The sequence below is a fragment of the Tenebrio molitor genome, chromosome 8 (genome assembly GCF_963966145.1).
Source record: "Tenebrio molitor chromosome 8, icTenMoli1.1, whole genome shotgun sequence".
Taxonomy (NCBI): Eukaryota; Metazoa; Arthropoda; class Insecta; order Coleoptera; family Tenebrionidae; genus Tenebrio; species Tenebrio molitor.
This window is the reverse complement of record NC_091053.1, coordinates 16,888,021-16,908,898: the sequence shown is the minus strand read 5'-3', so window position 1 is coordinate 16,908,898 and position 20,878 is coordinate 16,888,021. Positions and strand designations below refer to the sequence as shown.

Here is a 20,878-nt window from a genome sequence, read left to right as displayed (position 1 = left end):
TTCTAGAAACAATATCGATGGAAATAAGAGCAATAAAAACAATATCAGTGTGTTAACTAACAAATTATTATAATAATATCTGGTGACTTTTAGTGTTTAATGATGGAAATTATTTTTGTTCGGTTGGCAAGACATTTACGATTTCATGTTGGTACACTTGACTATCAGATTAAAATATGACAATTGAAAACCCAAAATAAATCAAATTGTCTTTCCAGAATCTTAACCTAGAAAGCGAATTAACAGACAATTCTTTGACAAATTATTATAGGCATACCAATCATTTGGGAGTGCCAACTAACTAAATTTGTCTCAATCATTAAAAGTCCTCCGGTGGCATCAGCTATTTTAAATCTCAATTTTTTTTAATAACGCGCATCAAATTATTATCAAAGGTGATCAAGAACTGTTTGAGTTGGCAATACCATTAAAAACATTTTTATTCGGGTAGGTATTTGCCCTGCACTGCCCCCGTATATATTTTGTTGGTTTATTTGACAGATATCTGATGTCACATTAACAGCGACAAAATGGTAGGTTATGACAGTAAAAATTAACGGTAAAAAGAAATTAAACTTGAAATACAGAACAATTATCTAAAAATTAACTAAAGGAAATCCTCGAAGCGCTCCCCATTTTGCTCTAAAGATAAATTAAATCTTCTTTTTAAGTTTTCGAACAGATTTACCAGCATGTTTAATTCAATTTGAAATGTTAAATGATACTTATCAATGCTGAGGCTGTCAGTGTCAAACCGGCAGTTAGTCCAGTTGTACCATTTAAAAATAAAATTCAGTATTACCAACTCAAACAATCCTTCTTGATCACCTTGTGCATTAGGTAAACACACTAACAACAATAACAAAAAATAATATCAATCATAGTAATGAAAACAATAATAGAAGAAGAAGGTGATAATAGTAAAAACAACAAGAGCAATAGCTATACCAATAACAACCAGAATAAATAAAACACCAATACCTGTCACAAAACTTTACAATACCAAATATCAACTCACCAATAAAACAAATAAAAAATTATAATAACAAAAAAGAAAAACAAGGAGAATGCTAATGTCAATATGTAATAATAAAAAGAGACCACGAATACCAACCGAACAAAGTCAATATCAAGATAAATATTAAGAAAAAGCAAAGCCTTTCAAATTTCAAGCGTTCAACATTGTGTCGTGTACAAAAATTTTGTATAGTTTAATTCATCCTTGTTAATTTTGATGTTACCGAGACAAAACTTTTCATTTCTTATGTCAGATATAATGACATTCCGTGTGTCAGACATAACCTATTTGAAAAAACTGCCATTAAAGGTCAGAAAAGTCTGATTTACATGTCTTAAAAATTCAGTGCTCTTGATTTGATGTACTCGATTTTTTTGCAATTAACTATACATAACCTCTGTTTTTCAATTTGGTACCACCATAGAGCGGCAAAAATCAAATATATTCGAATTCCACAGGACTCTTAATAAGTATACGTTCTTTTAGAGACACTTTGTACAATATGATCAAGAAACAAAGAGATTAAAAGTGGCTATGGAAAACAAAATATCTGAAAACATGTGGCGTAGGTAACTTAATTAACTGTCACTTGTCAATTTTGACATTTTGTGTGAATTTTATTTAAAAAATGGTTTTTATTCGAGAACACAAATTATTCATGACAGAATCCTAGTTTCGAAATGGAAACGAAGAAAATGGCAACTGGATTTACCTCACGCAACTTTGTTTCCGGCAAAACCTGTCTTTATTTATGGGTGTAGCCATAATTGAAGCTACGACGTATGTTCTCAGAAGTTTTATTTTCCATAACCGCCTTTTATATCTTTTTGTTGATCACATTGTAATATAAACTGTTTTTAACATCGCACTTGATGACTAATTTGTATGCATACGTATACAGGGTGATTCAAAGCAAACGCACCAACTACTAGGAGTTGGAATACAGTAAGTAGAACATAAAAAAATTGAAAAAACATTTTTTCCCAGCTTCAATTAAAAGTTACAGGGTGTTAAAGTTAGAAATTTTTAACCAAAAATGTTTAAAAAAAAATTGTTTTGTTCCAATTATGTTAGACAGAGTATTCATTCAATTTTGATGACATTCTGTTATTAAATTATTTTTCTTTGTCCATTTGCTTTTTTAAAAATCGAAATTTAAAATTTTTGTTACATAATTTTTGATTGTCTTGGTCAATTAATCATGTGCTCGTAAGTGTCAACAAAAAAAAATCAAAATTTGGAAAAATAAGGAAAAACCAAAAAGCATAAGGAAAATATTTGTACATATTATTTTTTTCACGTTCCTCTATACCTCTACTTTATACGATTACAAGTAGTTGGTGCAGTCGTTTTGATACACCCTGTAGATTTGCCGCCTCTTCTGGATTTGTAAATTTGACATTTGACAACTCGCACCTGTCACTTTTCATAGTTTATCATTTTTATCTGGTATTCTGAGTTAACTGAGACAGCAAGAATCTTTTTCACAACTCGTGAGTTCTCAGTTATTTTATTATTTGTGACAATTTTTTATTTATAATTACATTGTTTAGAAACCCTTATTTTTAGACAACCAATTAATTACACCATCTTTTTTGAATGATATTGGTACACTGTGTATTGTAGTTAACAAATTTTCACGGTATACTCAATGCTTGGAGCCTGTCTTTTAAGTAGACAAAAACCACAATCCGTAAACTGTCCCATAATTATAGTTTATTGTAGTTATAATAAAAGGCTCCTCACACAAGACTGAAAACTTCCTATTTGCCATATGTTGCAAACCAGCTGGTTCATTCAAGTTTGGATTTTTTTAATAAAGTTGGTAGCCCGCGATAAACAAAAAAAAAACTAGAGCAGGAGGATGCGATAAAAAATTTGGGCATAAATATAACACGGTTGCCTCAAAAATTGTAAGTGAAAATAATTCTTAAAAAGTGTAAAACTGATCAATGAACCAGAATTACATAATTGTCCAAATCTTGCATTAATGAGTGTCAATTTTGTCAATTTTGAACACACTGAAAATTTAATATTTTTTCAAAAAATTATTATTTGTCGATGTATTTCAAGGTAATTTCTTGTTTCGTAATTGTAACAATTCACAAAAAAAGTATTAAGTTAGTTGGCGTACCGGCAAAACCAAAAGGGACTAACATTACCGGTCGTTCAACAGTACAAGCTGAATTTAAAACTAGAACAGGTGTCTCTAATAACAATAATTAAACGAACGGACGAGGTGATTTCCTGTTTTACAAAATATTATGGTTTCGCAACAGCGATGGCGTCTTGTGCTCTTGAATACGAACCGCCCTTGAAACGTACGTCTGGTAATGAGCGTTCAAACTATTATTAAATAAGCAGACAGGTCTTGTAACGACACCGAACAATGACGAAAAATGACGGAGGCGGCAAAATATGTATGAAGAACAAAAACAACAAATAAAAAATTGCCACTAGGAATTCGTTACAAAATCATTTCACTGTTGTACTAGCGTCGTGATTTTTTTAAAATAAGTTTTTAAATTAAAATAAAGAAAACATGGCAAACTTTCTTTAAACATGTCCAGCACTTTCACTATGCTCTCGTCCCACAATCTTTCCCTATTTCTAAAAAAAAGATTGATAGTTTTTGTACCAAGCAAGCATTTTTTTACATTTTCACTTTGTCCTGATAGTGCGTGCTTCTCCACTTTCCCCTACAAACACAGTGGTGTAGTAAGCCAGAAAGGGGGCGAGCGCCCAGCTTGAAGGGATGCTAGAATTTGTACTGAAAAAACATTTGATAGACGTTAAAGTTTCAGTTTCGTTTCAAAAGAAAATGATAGCAACGACAGCGTTGAAATTATTGAAGTTAACTGTTCAGTGAAAATTCTATCAAGTACCACTAAAATGTCATCGTTTTCTTAACCGTTTGCATCTCACGTGGCTCAGAGTATCAAACGTAATTGGTCCTTCGAGCCGGATTGTAAACACAATTGGTCCTTCGAGCCAGACTGTAAACGTGATTGACACAATTTTTTCACACAAACTCAAAAACAACAATTTTAATTTGAGATTGCGTTTTCTGATCATTTTTATGATTGTCTCGTTTTGTGAATTGTTATTATTTTTACCAAAGATTATGTAGTGTGAGGATGAGGTGAGGGTGTTTAAATGCAAATGCGCAATTACGTCGCTACGCCACTGTTCAAACCTCAACTGTTTTGCTTTTCTTTGGATAATTCAGCAATTATTCAGCTTTCATTATGCACATTTATGAAAAAAAACTATGAAACGCATAATCTCGTGTAGATGCACGAAAGTGCAGCAGCGACACTAACAATTCGTCGCATCCAACAATCTCGATAGTGTTTTTTGACGTGAAAGGTGGTCAGTTAGTTTTTCGTGATTAAAAACCGCCACAAAACAAGACGAAACCGAATCCGACGTGTGAAATAATTTATCTCGCATTGTGACCTCGTCGCCTCAACCTTGACCTGGTAAAAGGCACTTTTCCTCAAGTTACCTGATAAGAAGCAGAAGCAATCGAGAGCGAAGCGTCCCAGATGAAAAAAGAGTGCCGCGAATTACGAAATGGTGAGTCGTGGCGGATCGCATCCTCATTAGTGACATAAGATGATGAACTGACAGACAAACTTCCGTTAAGAGCCTGGAATGTCGGAGATGCGGCTGTTGAACCATTCTTCAACAGTGTACACAAAAGACCGAAGCAAGTCGCAACATAGAGCACGGCGAGACGTTCGTTCCTTTAACCTAAAATCCGTCTAATCGGACATGTCTTAAAATACACAACAGCAAAGATAAAATCGTGTGGGTTATCGGTACCCAGTGGCACTCCACCACCAAGGTTAGTACCAACAATTACGGTGTTTTGAAACAGTGTCCGCTCCGAAAACGCGTCGCACGCACACTTGCCCACTTCAGATGCTCGAAGACGTCGTCCAGTCCGTGGATGCGATCGTCATCGCGGTCGTCGCCATCTTCTTCCTCTTCTTGGGATACCGGCCCCCGTGGTGGCTCCGCACGCACAGCGACTGCACCAAGGGGGTGCGCTCCGTCCCCGGACCCTACTCTCTACCTGGCGTCGGTACTACCTGGGTTTTTTGCCTTGGCGTACGCACTCTCAGCCGCCTCCACGAGTACTACGACGACCTCCACGCCAGGTACGGCCCCGTGGCGAAGGAGGAGTGTCTGGGGAACGTCCCCGTCGTGCACCTCTTCGACAAGAGGGACATCGTCGAGGTGCTGAAGAACGGCGGGAAGTACCCGTTGAGACCACCCGCCGAAGCCATCGCGTGCTACAGGAGGAGCAGGCCGGATAGGTACGCCAGCACGGGGCTGGTCAACGAGCAAGGTAACCAAAGTACTGTTCGATCAAGATTCGAACAGACAGACCTTCACACCAAATTACCTTTTAACGAGAAATTCGTAAAAATCAGACCGATCAATTCTGCTGCTGTGTCTCTAATTAAGCGCCACGCGTTTTCAATTAGGTTCGAATCTGGAGACAGCGAAGGCCGACGCGTAATATCCGTTCCTTTTTTTTTCAACCAATTTATAAAAACTAGACTCTTGGATGATATTATGTTAAATAAATGGGCACCCAAGAGTCGCTTAAGATCATGACCACAACGACAGTTGTCAAGATTGTCGCTGCAATGACAGTTGTTTCAGACTGCCAAAAAAAGTTGATCAAGATTGTCACTGCAATGACAGTTTATTCAGATTGTCATTGTAATGACAGTTGGTTCAGATCAGTACAGTGACAACTGATTAAGAATGACAGTTGATTGAAATTGTTACTAAAATCGCAGTGGTTGAAATTATCACTACAATGACAGTTGATTAAGATTGTCACTATAATTTCAATTGGATATCGCCAAAATAACAGTTATTTTGGATTTGTATAAAAATGAAAAAAAAGAGAGTGTAGATCTGTAGTTATTAATTGTCCAAAACATTATTTTGATTCTTGAATAGACGAAACATTTGAGTGTTTATGAAAGCACCGTCACTATAGGTTTCAATTATACCGAGTGACTTAACATTTTTACGATTTAATGTTGGTACACTTGACTGTCAAATTCAAATATGACAGTTCAAAAGTCAAAATAAATCAACATCATTATCAATTTCTAGAATCGTAACCTGAAAGTGAATCAACAGACAACTCTTTGACAAATGACTGCCTAGTCATTTGTATAATTGGTACGCCTGTATCAATTATTCAGAAGTGCCAACCCACTAAATTTGTCTCAGTCATTAAAAGTCACGCTGTACTTAATTCATTATAAATGTGCATCTTAGGCGGCTTTGAAAGCTGATTTTAGTTTGGCAACCCTGGCTAAAGACCTACAACCCGTCTGAAAATATGCTGTAACAATTAATTTGTATTTTCCGTGGAATTTATCAACAATAAACAAATTTTGAGCAATAACGTATCATTTTAAGGTTAGAAGCGGGGGCCACTCGCTCGGGCTCATGTCATTACTGTCATTTGTCAACGGCTAGTAATTTTTCTGCTCAGAAAGCTAAAGGTGCATTCACACTTCCATTGCCTCCTAGATGCACATTTATAATGTATAGAGTATAGGTTTAAATTAAGAGATTGTGAAGGCCAAAGCACAACAGATATCTATTCTTTCCTTTTTTGAGCCAATTTACATAAAACATTTTATTTAAACTGCCTTTTGTTGTTTTGTTTACTTTTAAATATTATTTTGATTCTTGAGTGATATTGTAGATAGAGGTGTTGGATTTTCTCATGGGCTATGAGTCATATCTGCGCAAACGACGAATATCGGTCTCAAGTAGGCGCTACAAACCTACCGGAAAACATCGTCGTGCGTTACATTAGTGTCGTCTATTTGGAGGTAAAATAGTCGACGTTTTCAGTTTTCATTTACAGATTTTTCACTGATTTATCGCTCCGCCTTCGCGCAGATATTTCCAAGGTCACAGTCCATGAGAAAATCCAACATCTCTACCTATAAATGGTTATCTCAGAGTTAATTAACATTGTAACTACAATGGCAGTTACTTCAGATTGTCATTGCAATGACAGTTGATTGAAATGCACAGTTAATTTGGAGTGTAGAATCTGTTTGTATTGTATTTGTCGCTGTAAAAACATTGTTATTAATATGGTATTGATATTGATCGTTGAACATCAACAAAATTTATCACTGTTTACTATTTAAATTTACTTTTAGTCTTCAAACTTTAATCATCTCAGCAGCGATAGAATTTTACCAAAGTATCTACAAAACACATCCAAAAGTCTTGTTTGTTCATCAAACAGACTAATGACATATCATAGATAATAATTTGTACCAACAAAATAGAAATGTTTTGAACACCGTCCAGCCAAACAATGTGTTTGAACTTCACCTTCTTATCTTGACTTCTCAATCGATTCCTCCATTTGAAAATATTACGATTACGTAACATATTTTTATTATCCACCTCAAACATATAAATAGTCCTTATCTGTGTAAATTCTTTATTCTAGTTTATTTTTATTGATTCAAAGAACCCGGAGATGTTTACGCTCGATGTTTCGTCCAGAAATTATTTTTGCACTTGTCCTATTTTACACACTAAAGTGTCATTTTTACTCCCGAGAGATTAAAAACCATAGAGAATCCCAAGGGAACAAACTGACAGTCAACAACGTGTTGCGATCGCAATCTACAACTGTCCAATCAAAGTAATGTTAAACTGCACCACCAACAAAGCAACAAACCAATTCACATTGCTGCTCACATATTTTAATTCTTTTTCTGGAGAAGAAGTCTTTCGTGGGCTCTTCACCACTCTTTCTACATTTCATTTTCTCTGCGTTTTAAAATGCCACAATAGATCTTATTGACAACGTTGCTATGGTGATTTCCATAGAATTGAACATGCTAGATATCTACTGTCAAAACTACAAAATTTCTTTTCTTTCCAACTGTTTTGATTTGAAATAAATTCTCGAGAGCCAAAAATATCTTTGCCTCTCTCGACATCACACTGTAGACCCTTGCTGTACATACAGCATATGTAGTATTTTGTCCCTCAAGGTTCAACCTGGGATTGTTATTTGTTGCAGGGGAGTCGTGGCAATCGCTGCGCACCTGCCTAACCCCGGCCCTCACCAGCTCCAAAACCATCTCCGACTTCCTGCCCGAGGTCCAGCAGATCGCCAGCGACTGGTGCAACCTGCTTCGACAGTCTCGCGACCACGAGTGCAAAGTGTCGAACCTGGGTGACATCGCCGACCGCCTCGGCCTCGAGATCACTTGTGCGCTGGTCCTGGGACGGCGCATGGGCTTCCTGCTCCCAGGGGGCGAATCCGCGATCGGGAAGAGCCTGGCCGAGGCCGTCCGCCAGCACTTCCTCGCCACCAGAGACACCTACTTCGGCCTCCCCTTCTGGAAGCTCTTCGCCACTCCTGCGTACCGGAGGCTGGTGAAGAGCGAACAGGCAATCTACGAGCTCGCCGTCGAGTTGATCCGCTCCGCCGACGACTCCACCAAAGACAGCGCCGTCTTCCGGTCGGTGCTCAAAGCGGAGATCGACGAGCGGGAGAAGGTCGCCGCTATCATCGATTTCATCTCGGCGGGGATCCACACGATGAAGAACAGTCTGCTCTTTTTGTTGTATCTCGTGGGGGAACACCCGCGCGTCCAGGGGAAGATCGTGGAGGATGGGGCGTACGCGAAGGCGTGTCTGACCGAGTCGTTCCGGTTGTACCCGACGGCGAACGCCCTCGCGCGGATCCTCGACAAAGACACCGAACTGGGAGGGTATAGATTGAAGGGGGGGACGGTGGTGGTTTGTCACAACGGCATCGCCTGTCGAGACGAGAAGAACTTCACCGACCCCGACAAGTTCCAGCCCGAGAGGTGGTTGGAGAAGACGCAGACCAGCGCGTCCTTGATCCTCAGTCCTTTCGGCGCAGGCAAGCGGATCTGTCCCGGGAAGAGGTTCATCGAGCAGATCTTGCCGATCGTCCTCACCCACACCGTCCAGAGCTTCGAGATCGTCGCCAAAGACAAGCTCGAGCTGCAGTTCGAGTTCTTGTTGACGCCAAAGGGCGACATGGCGATGGTTTTCAAAGACAGAGTCTAGGAGCACTAGTACAAATCACGTTTTACTATTACCGTACCTACACACATATTAATCGAGGGTAAATGGCTGTGTTCAAATCTATCTAAGTGATGTGTTCATTATTCTCATCGATGTTTTAATCATTTTTATTAGCACGCATTTTATCAATAAAATATTTTATTTGTAACCAGAAGTTGTCCGATTAATGTGGTCGGAGTCTGTTGACCGCGCCGCGGTCAATGACCAATCCACACGCAATTGACAGCAATCGGAAAGAAATCACCAAGCATACGGAAGAACTGTCAGAAATCGCTTCGATTGACACACTTACGTGCACGACTGTCAGTGTCATCGGAGCAAGGTCGCCAAATACAATAGCCCCGAACAACCTTGACTTCAAGATCAAATTCGATTAACTAAGCAGTATGAAGCGCACGCTGCAAATATCCGGTGCACTTAAATCAGATCAATAACACCTAGCTGGAGGAGGCGAAGAGGCGAGATTCGAACCTTCCGAAATCCAACTCTTGCCTCTTCGCTTCGTTGGGATTGTCGGGATGTACTCGTGGGTCTTCGTTCGTGGGAGTTGCCCGCGAGAGCGGTGTCTTCATCGGAATCTTCACCTGCGAAGATCGAAAATTTGCATTTGAAAAAGATTAAATTAAACATGGCCGTGATTGTAATTTTTGATCCGCGTCATCACAGAGGGGGCCCGCGAAGCCTTGAAGAAATGTTTGAGCTAATACAGTTCAAATAGAAGAAAAGAAACGTTACGGTTTTAAATCTGGCCTTGGTGTCCTGTCTCATTTAGGTTAGGCGAACCTGGGCTATAGCCCCATGACTTGAATTAATATCAAACGGAGTCTAATTTCACTGAACTAAAGATTTAACGAAGGTGCATAGTGTAAAATGTTGAGAAACACTGATCACTACCCCCGAGGATCGATGTCATGAACATAACCTAACTTTTTTAATAGAGGAGAATTAATTTCTCGCTTAGAATACGTCGCTTCTTGTATTCAGTATTATACCGGGTGACTTTTAATGATTGAGACAAATTTAGTGGGTTGGCACCCCCGAATAATTGGTCCGCCTAGTCATTTGTCTATTGACTCGCTTTCTGGATTAAGAATTAAGATTCTAGAAATAAATAATGACAATTTGATTTATTTTCACTTTTAAATTGTCATATTTGAATTTGTCAGTCAAGTGTAGGTACCAACATAAAATCGTAAATATGTTGCCAACCCAACAAAAATAATTTCAATTACTTAAAGCCTCCCGGTACTTACAAAGTAAAACATATTGGTAATAGGTACAAACTACAGTCACAGTTTTAATTCGTTTTGGATAAAAGCATTAAAATTGAAAAGTAAGCGTTGACGAAACATTCAAAATTCAAGTCAGTCCTGCCAACTGCCAACAATAGTGAAATTTAATTTTTTAATTTTGATGGATACTGTGGTGTCGCGGCAGACCGCAGACGTGACCTTGGGTGGAATCCTTCAAATTTAACGGTTTTAAATTTTAAATTATTTTTTTCATTGAAAAAGTGGCAAAGTAGAAAAAATACTGTATGACATCTCGTTTATAAGGCATTTTATCACACTTACTCCTTTAGGGCACTCCTCGCAAGCTCGTCGTGCTCTAAAACCGTGCGTGCGATAAAATGCTTCTTATAAGACTCGTGTTGATGTCCATAGTTACATAGTTACATTTTATAGTTGCATAGTTGCATTTTTTATGCAAAAAAGAGTTGTAATCAAGAAAGCAGAGCAGAATAAAAAATATATGTCAATAAATTTGTGCAATTTTCAATAACAAAAAAAGTGTAATTTAACCAAAAGGCAAACCATTGCCTTATCAGCATCATTGTGGTCCTTCGAGCGCCGGATACATCAGTGCATTAATCGTGCAAATCGCAAACAAGGAAGTAAAGGTAAGTGGTCTTCTTTTAACTGTGTTACTTCGTCTGTACAATGGCTGAACTCACTACTTTATTGAGACAAAGAGGGCATGTAAAATCAAAACTAATTGGTCTCAAACGACTAGTTGACAGAATTTCAAGTTCCGAAGCAAAGGAAGAAGATATATTCGAGTTAAATCAATATTTAATCGAAGTAGAAAATCTTATTCGAGAATTTGATGACTATCATATGAAGATTATTCTTAAAGTAGAAGACAGTGAAATTGAAAAGCAAGTGGAAAAAAGGATACAATTCACAGCGTCGTATCACAGAACCGTGGCGATGGCAAAAAGAATAATAAATTCTGCAAATCAAGCTAATATCACTACAGACGATGATTCCAGTGTATCAATAAATCAAAATAATGCCATAAATGTCGGTCAATCTGTGCGATTACCAAAAATTGATATACCAAAGTTTAATGGTCAATACGACAATTGGTTAGAATTTAGAGATACGTTTTCCGCGCTAATTCACAACAATACAAGTGTGGCAGAAATCACAAAATTTCAGTATTTGAGATCCTTTTTAGTAGGAGATGCAGCTCAAGTCATCAAATCATTGGAACTTTCAGCAGAAAATTATGGTGCAGCATGGCAGTTGTTATGTGAAAGATATGATAATCGAAGATTATTGATTGACAACCACATCAAAGGACTTTTTAATTTAGAAAAAATCACAAAGGAATCTGCTTCAAAAATAAGAAAACTCATTGACGATACTTGGAAGCATTTGAGAGCACTGGTATCGTTAGGTGAAGATGTCTCTTCGTGGGATACGTTGATAATCTACATGATTACTACGAAGTTAGATAATAGAACCAGTCGTGAATGGGAACAATACAAAATCACAAAAGAATGTACCACTTTAAATCAGTTAAAAACTTTCCTTGGAACTCATGCAAACTTATTAGAAACCATAGATCAAAATGAAGCACAAAAATTCAGAACAAATTTCAACAATCCAGCAAGGAAAGAAAACAAAACATTTATAACATCCACAGAATCCAGTTGTCCTGTTTGTAATGAACATCATGCCATATATTCATGTACAGCTTTTCTCAATTTAGATATCAATAACAGGATAAAAAAGATCAAAGAACTGAAGCTATGTCTTAATTGCCTCAAAGGAGGTCATTACACCGCAACGTGCAAATCAGGATACTGTAAACAATGCAAAGGCAAACATAATTCCCTTCTTCATTTACAAAAAAAGGAAGTTGGAACAACAGTAGACAATTCGGCAAGTACGAATTCCACAACCTTTGCGTCATATTCAGAGCACAACAGCTATGTGTTGTTACCAACAGCCGTTGTTAACATCAAGGACAATGAGGGAAATTATAAAGAAGCCATTGCTTTACTAGACACAGCATCACAATCGAGTTATATCAGCGAAGAACTTCACAAAAAATTAAACATTCGAAAGTTTGAAGACAAAACGGTCGTTTCAGGCATCAGCGATATGAGTCTTACAATTTCAGGCGCATGCACCGTAGACATTCAATCCTCAAATGTAAAATTTGGTTTTAAAGCAAGTTGTTTGATAGTTCCTCAAGTGACAAGTTGTATGCCAACTATCAAACTTGACACATCCAAGATAACAATTCCAAGTCATATCAAGTTAGCAAATCCTCGTTATTTTATACCTTCAAAAATTGATCTACTCGTAGGTGCAGATTACGTGTGGGATTTATTTTGTGTAGGAAGAATAAATCTTGGAAAGGATGCTCCGATACTTCAAAAGACACGATTAGGGTGGATAATCTCGGGTCCTTTACAGATGAAGACATCATCTAAAACAGTACACTGTCATTTCCTACAATCAAGCGATATCCATACTCAAATGAAACAATTTTGGGAAATAGAAGACATCTCCAGTACTCCATTAACATTATCGAAAGAAGAGCAGTTAACAGAAAATCATTTTGTTTCAACTACAAAAATTCATGAAGATGGAAAATTCATCGTAAAAATTCCATTAAAGGAACCATTAAGCAAGCTAGGAGATTCTTATGAAAAGGCAAAAGCACGCTTTTTATCACTAGAAAACAAACTTCAAGCAAACCCTGAGTTGAAAGGGAAATATTTAGAGTTTCTAGAAGAGTACGAAACATTGGGCCACATGAATTTATGTAATGCAAATCATTCTGGTGTAACATATTACATGCCACATCACGGTGTCTTGAAAGAAGATAGTTTGACGACCAAACTAAGAGTCGTATTCGACGCATCAGCACCTACGACTTCGGGATATTCTTTCAACGACCTACAAAGAGTTGGTCCTACTCTTCAAAATGATATCTTTTTAATATTACTTCGCTTCAGACAATATACATATGGATTATCAAGCGACGTTCAAATGATGTATCGAATGATATGGGTAGATCCAAGTCAACATTTGTTACAACGGATTCTTTGGAGAGCAGATCCGTCTAAACCAATACAAATTTATGAATTAAAAACAGTGACGTATGGTACTACATCGGCACCATATTTAGCCATTAGATGTATGCTTGAAATTGCCAATCAAATAGAAAATGAACAACCAAACATTGCCGAAATTATCAGAAATTGCTTTTATGTAGATGATTATTTAGGAGGAGCTGATGACATAGAATCTGCACAACAAATATGTAAGACTCTTACAAACGCATTGAAAACACGGGGATTAATTCTGAGAAAATGGGTCTCAAATGATCCAACAACATTAAAGGAATTGGACCCAAAACTTTTAACTTCAAGCATGACTAATTTAGGCTCAGATGCAAATACAAAAACGTTAGGTATTCTTTGGTCACAACAAGAGGATGTTATCAAATGCAAAGTGTCAAAGACACCATCAACAACCAGATGGACTAAAAGGTCAATATTGTCTTGTATAGCTCAAATTTACGATCCGCTTGGATTATTGAGCCCATGTATCATACAAGCTAAAATAATGTTACAAAAAATTTGGTTAGAGAACCTAACATGGGACGAATCTCTACCTAGTAATATCTTCACTGAATGGAGAAAGTTTCACAGCGAACTCAAATATTTACAAGAACTTTCTATACCAAGACATGTTTTAATTAATAGTCCAACAAGATTAGAACTTCATGGATTTTCGGATGCATGTTTAACTTCTTATGGAGCTTGTATTTATGTAAGATCTGTCAGGGATGAACAGGTAGTTGTACGTCTCTTGTGTGCAAAATCAAAGGTTTCACCCTTGAAAGGAATGACGATTCCGAGACTTGAATTACAAGCAGCTTTGATGTTAGCTAAATTAGTCGCAAAGGTTCGTACAGCTTTAACTGTTAAAATTGATACAACAAATCTATGGTGTGATTCCACTATTGCATTATGTTGGATCAAAAGTGAACCACGAATTCTCAAGACATTCGTCAGTAATCGGGCGAGTCAAATTCAAGACTTGACAGAAAACGACCTGTGGAGGTATATTTCTACAAAACAAAATCCCGCAGATTTAGTAAGCAGGGGAATTAGTCCAAGACAATTAGAAAATTTAAGCGTTTGGTGGAATGGACCATCATTTCTTTCCGAATTGCATTACGAATTTCCCCTACAACCTCAAATTCAAGAAGATCCAGTTGATTTCAAAAAAGAAGTTCGCACAGTAACGCTAATGTCAACATCCCAAATTGAAAATAGAATTTCCATCGAAAAGTTCTCCAGTCTGATCAAATTGAAACGAGTTACTGCTTATTGTTTAAGATTCGTAAATAACATGAGAAGAAGTAAAGAACAACGTCAAAATGGACCTTTAACGTTAAACGAAATTACAACGGCAACAAACGAACTAATCAAAATTGCTCAGAGGGGCTCTTTTTCAGAAGAAATCAATCAGCTAGAACAAAATAAGCCTCTTCGAACTAAGAGCAAACTGTTATCGTTAAATCCTTTCTTGCATGATGGCATCCTAAGAGTTGGCGGAAGACTTAGCAACTCTCAATATGACTTCCATAAAAAGCATCCAGCAATCTTACCTCATAATCACAGGTTAACAAAACTGATTTTAGAACACGAACATAGAGCACTATTTCATGCAGGTCCTCAGTTACTCTTATCTCAAATTAGAAATAGATTTTGGCCTATTTCTGGAAGAAACCTGGTAAAACAAACAGTTCGAAATTGTGTAACTTGTTTCAAGGCAAATCCAAAACCAATGCAACAGCTAATGGATGATTTGCCTGCATCAAGGCTCAAACCAGCACCACCATTTAGCATAACAGGAGTTGATTATGCAGGACCTTTTATAATAAAGGATCGAAAGGGGCGAGGCTCTAAAACATCAAAATGTTATTTATGTCTTTTTATTTGTTTTGTAACAAAGGCAGTACATTTAGAGCTTGTCTCAGATATGACCACAGAGGCCTTCATTCTTGCATTGCGACGTTTTGCATCGAGAAGAGGAATGCCTCAAGAAATAAATTCTGACAATGGAACGAACTTTCAAGGTGCAAAATCTGAACTTGAAGAGTTAGGAAAATTTCTCCGAAATAATGAAGACGAATTAGTGCAAGCGTACGCTCAAGAACAATGCAACTGGAAATTTATCCCTGCATATTCCCCTCACATGGGTGGCCTTTGGGAGGCAGGCGTTAAAGCGACTAAATATCATTTAAAAAGAGTTATGGGTTCAACCATTCTAACATTTGAACAGTTATATAGTCTCATTGTACAGATTGAAGGTATACTAAATGCAAGACCACTTTCCCCTTTATCACAAAATCCTAACGATCTAACGCCTTTAACACCATCGCATTTTTTAATTGGTCGATCTCCATCGTATGTTCCCGACTTTGATTTCACCCATTTACCAGAAAATCGTCTAAATTTATACCAGCATATTCAGTACATGACGCAACAATTTTGGAAGAGATGGCAGATTGAGTACATTTCAGAATTGCAGCAAAGACGCAAGTGGAAATCTCAGTCAAACACCATCTTAGCGGTTGGAACTTTAGTCATCATAAAGGAAAACCAAGTGCCAGTGAACCAGTGGAAGCTTGGACGAATCCTTCAGTTGCATCCAGGTCCAGATGGCATCACGCTTGTCGTCACCATTCAACTCAAGACAGGAATCAGCAAACGAGCTGTGACAAAAATATGTGCATTGCCTAATTTGGGTTTGTCGGAGTGATATTAAGTGAGTGCATTATTATGGCCTGTCTTTTTTGTTCAATTTGTTTATTGAAGTGCTATTATTTAGATTAGAGCTGCGTGAACTGATGTCGGAAAAAATGTGTATTAATTTAAGTTAATTACATAATTGTAATGTTCGTTTTGAAAAAAAAAAAAAAGAATAGGTTTTTTCAAGGCGGGCGGCATATGTTGATGTCCATAGTTACATAGTTACATTTTATAGTTGCATAGTTGCATTTTTTATGCAAAAAAGAGTTGTAATCAAGAAAGCAGAGCAGAATAAAAAATATATGTCAATAAATTTGTGCAATTTTCAATAACAAAAAAAGTGTAATTTAACCAAAAGGCAAACCATTGCCTTATCAGCATCAACTCGTATCATAATATACTATTACAAAACAAGAATCTTTCATACGCGAGATATTCTGAATTAATAAAAAACAAATCTTAACGGGTTTTTTTTCAATTATTAGTATTATTACTGTTCTTCGGAATTATTTTCACTGTTATATCAAAGATTCGCCACCACCGCAACTGAGTTAAATTCTTCAATTCCACCCACGGTATTAAGACAATTTTAAGTTTTATGTTAACCAAATTTGTTTGATTTTCACGGCATTATACAAAATTTTAATTTTCCGAAGGGCGAAGCAAAATTAAATTGGAGCTTCCGTTGTACCAACTTATATCGTCTTCAGTTACTACCATATAGCACTGTGGAGATATTTATTGTTTAACCATGACCAACTTCATTAAACTATGTTATGGCCATTAAAATGGGCTTCGTATGAAGTATGTCATGGATAGTGATGAAGTGGTGCCATCTGTTTGTTAGACATCAAGGTAAAATTGCCGTCAAATTTGAAATTTTGTCAATCAAAAAGCTCAGAAAATGCTCATTAAATGCATTATTTGTGGCATTTCTGAAAAACCTTTATTTGAATTTCCCAGCGACAGTGGAGTTAGAGCTAAATGGTTTGAGGTTCTTCGGGAAATTTGTGGTACTAGAAAAGAAATTCGTTAACATAGTTTAATGAAGTTGGTCATGGTGATGGAAATGAAGTGGCGATATCTAGTGAAATTTAGAATAACCACACATTTAAAAAGTTAAATATCAGGTTATGTTATATGCCATTTCATTGTCAAAAACTGTCAGTTTATACTTTTATGACGAAGAAAACGTATAAACTGACAGTTTTCGACAATGAAATGGCATATAACATAACCTGATATTTAACTTTTTAAATGTGTGGTTATTCTAAATTTCACTAGATATCGCCACTTCATCTCCATCATCGACTTGTCATTTGGTTTACTTTTTTTCGACATTTGGGATGGCCATAACATAGTTTAATGAAGTTGGTCATGGTTTAACCAACATAAGTCAACGCATAAAGCAATGTCAACAAGAAACTGCTCCCTAGGATTCGAATTTTTAGGGAAATTACGTTTTTCATGTTGTAACTAGAATTTTCAATAGTAATTTTGAATGCCTAAGGTTTGGTTACTATCAATTGAGACATTCTTTGCGCAAGTCCAAGTCAGAATTGTCAAAAACCACTGATCTCTATGGTACACCATACCATAGAGATCAGTGTCAGAAACCAAAACTGATCGTGAAACGAAAAAACATTTATCAGTTAGCGAGAAATTAGCCATTTGCAAGTGTTACAATGAATTCGCTGCTTTACTTTTTGACATGGTTACGATATTTTTTGTTTGTCACCAGAAACCACATGGCCTCCAATGTAACCAAATTTATGGCTAACCATAACCAATATCCCTAAATCCTAGGGAGTAATTTCTTGTTGATATACTGAATAGGTACCCCCGCGTCAATGGAAAAATATAATTGATTTCATATAAACGTTCATCAAGTGAGCTGTGCATTTGTAAAAGCACCTTTAATTTAGTTACATTACAAAAGTCACATTTATGAAGGTCATGTCCAATAAATCTTTACTTGGTAAAAATACAAAGACAAAAACAAATAAGAATTACTTTAATTTAATCAGTAAAAAGACGTAACATTGCTTTTGAAATCAGAATTGTTAAAATGGACAAGAACTGAAAAATTAGTCAAATCGGGTTCGCGCAGAGCAAGCAACTTTGAAAGTCAAAGTCACTAGCTTTAGCTTTACTACCAACAGAAAATCAGATTTTCATGGCTTGCTTAGATGCACATTTATATGAAATTGAGTATTGGAGAAAATCAGCGAAGTGGCTGACCTCTGGTGGTAATTTTTGAACTAACGAAATAGGGAAAACAAATGTTTACGTATTGGCCGTAATACATTTCAATCGCCAAAAAATAGCCAAATTCGTTTATTTTTCATAATAAATTGTGCATGAAGTGATAACGAGTACCTCAAAGTGTTATTGTTCCGTGCCGCAGTGTGATACAGTGATACAGTGATACAGGAAGTTTTAAAAATCGGAAAACCTATTAAAGAGCTTCTAGAAATAAGTGAGAATAGAGTCAATTGCTTTATTGGCCCCTAAGAGTTGGGTATCAATCCCTAATAATAAACTGTTTAAAACCCCTTGCAGTAGGTCAAGATGTTGCGATTTTTTGCAAGCAGACTCAGGGACTCAGGGTAAATTCGGAGATATTTTTATTGGGGGTTACAAAGCACTTTCTACCAACCGATTTTATACCTTTGGGCAAGTTTGGGAAGCTTTGATGATTATAGCTTTTTACACAACAGCAAAAGGTGTCAAGTGAGACAATTGAAACTTACAGCCATTCCCTCTCACAATTTACCAGTGGATACTCACAATAAAACCGTAAAATGTGGACAAACTACTAATAGGTAACGCATCTTAGGTACTATAATAACAAATTTTATTGACCGAACTAGTGTTGTTTTTTTGTAGTTCGTGAAGGTTAAATTTTGGTGTAAAAGAAGCAGGAAATGATCTGGGTAACGCTGCTGATGCTGACAAATTTTCTCCAACTGTTGATGTTAATGAAGAAACAGCACAACAGACAAACATAAATGATGAAAAGCCAGTCCAGAAAGTTGCAATGACAAAGGTCTTGGTAGACAAATCAACGCAAACTGGTAATCTGGGTGGTTCTTATAACTTGCAATTTGTTTTAAACCATTTATTATAATGTAAAATGTAAAAAATTGTTACCGGCAAATTAAATCCAAATACAAATGAAATCAGCTGTTCTTTGTTTTCCCTATTTCGTTCAATTTGCAGCGCCATCTTGCGGTTGCTGATTTTCTCCAATACCTATGCGTTTTTTAAAAAACGTAAGAATATGTGAACAAACGCGCCACTGTCTTGGTTTCATAGTTGAAATTATATCATTATAAAAGAAAAAGCGAACTCTCGCTTTTTACACGCTTTATACAGTTTTTGTAAGTACGACAAAAAGAGGATCTTCTTATTGGAGATTGGGTTGGCGTAGTCAGTTATTACATAGGTACTCGCAGTTGCAGTTCAACAAACGGTGCAGTGTATTAATAATCGTGTATTTGTTATTAAATCGATTAAATTCCAAATTTAAAAAACGTGGAATTAACGGATATGGTGCTCGAGTACAGTGCGGTGAGTGGCAACGCGGTCCAAGCACAAATATTGTACTGTACCCATACCGGGAACAGAACAGTTATTTCATTTATGTATTGTTGGTGATATTGATAATTAAGTTGGACCATACATCTTGCCGGACCGTTTAAATGGTGAAGAATACCTTCGATTTTTGAGTGATACTTTGGGTGAGTTGCTGGCCGAAGTGCCCTTAGACATCATGCAAGGAATGTGGTACGCAATGGTTAAACGAAAGCTACCCTGAAAGGTGGATGATGGTCCAATGCTTTAGCCGCCAAGATCTTCGGATTGAAATAAATGTGCATTAATGGCACAAGAGTGTATCATCATCAAGGATCAAGGACAACATTTCCAGCATCTATGAATAAGGTAGGTCAGCTAAAAGTAAAAGTGTTTTCGGCCGCCTGGGAAACACCGTTACCTTACACTTTAGGTCAAGGGAGCTGCGATTTCCCAAACGATGCGGGAAATTTCTGGTGGAGTGCGGGAGCAATGTTGCACACACCGTTAATTTATTCTTTTCACAATTAAAGTATTCATACGTTACTTTAATTTAGTGTAAAAAAATACATGTATGCAACTCGTTAGTAAAGTATCTTTTTTTACTCGGCGGATTTGCGCACTCGATTCGCTCGAGCGGCAAATTTTCCTTCTCTTAAAAGAAAGTATTACTTTACTCACTTGTTGCATAAATAACTATTCCTATATTATTTTTCCGATAAATCTGTTTCTTTAATTTTTATTGACCAATAAATAATCATAATCATAACAGGGAAAATACAACCTACCGTGTTGGCAGCTCTGTATGTCAAAATGTTTGACTTCTTCTGGTGTCTGTTTTTTAATCAAAGAAGAAAGACCTGTTGATTTAAGTAGGTCTGCAATAATAAAATTTTACCAAATTTAGGGAATTTAATGATATCTATTGCCCATTACAGCCAACGCCTGTCATTTTTAATGTCCTTGAAAGTACGCAAACTCGCATTTAAAATTTGAACTTGTTATTAAAAATGCTTCGCAAAGTGAAACATTTATTAAACGCTCAAATTGATTGTTATTAACATGCTGCGCTACTAATATCT

The 20,878-nt window shown here is 36.8% G+C and overlaps 1 protein-coding gene across 2 annotated transcripts; it reads left to right on the top strand.

Annotated features, from left to right (window-relative positions):
- Nucleotides 1–4,384: 4,384 nt before the first annotated feature.
- shd (cytochrome P450 family 24 subfamily A member shade) lies at nt 4,385–9,308 on the top strand. 2 transcript variants are annotated; one of them, XM_069056037.1, is made up of 3 exons: nt 4,385–4,868; nt 4,946–5,375; nt 8,115–9,308. In XM_069056037.1, the coding sequence occupies exons 2-3, from the start codon at nt 4,946–4,948 to the stop codon at nt 9,134–9,136; spliced, it is 1,452 nt and encodes a 483-aa protein (XP_068912138.1). In that variant the 5' UTR covers nt 4,385–4,868; the 3' UTR covers nt 9,137–9,308. The 2 variants fall into 2 exon arrangements, with proteins under 2 accessions (XP_068912138.1, XP_068912137.1); XM_069056036.1 differs by having other exon boundaries at nt 4,387–4,597; nt 4,652–5,375.
- Nucleotides 9,309–20,878: the final 11,570 nt, after the last annotated feature.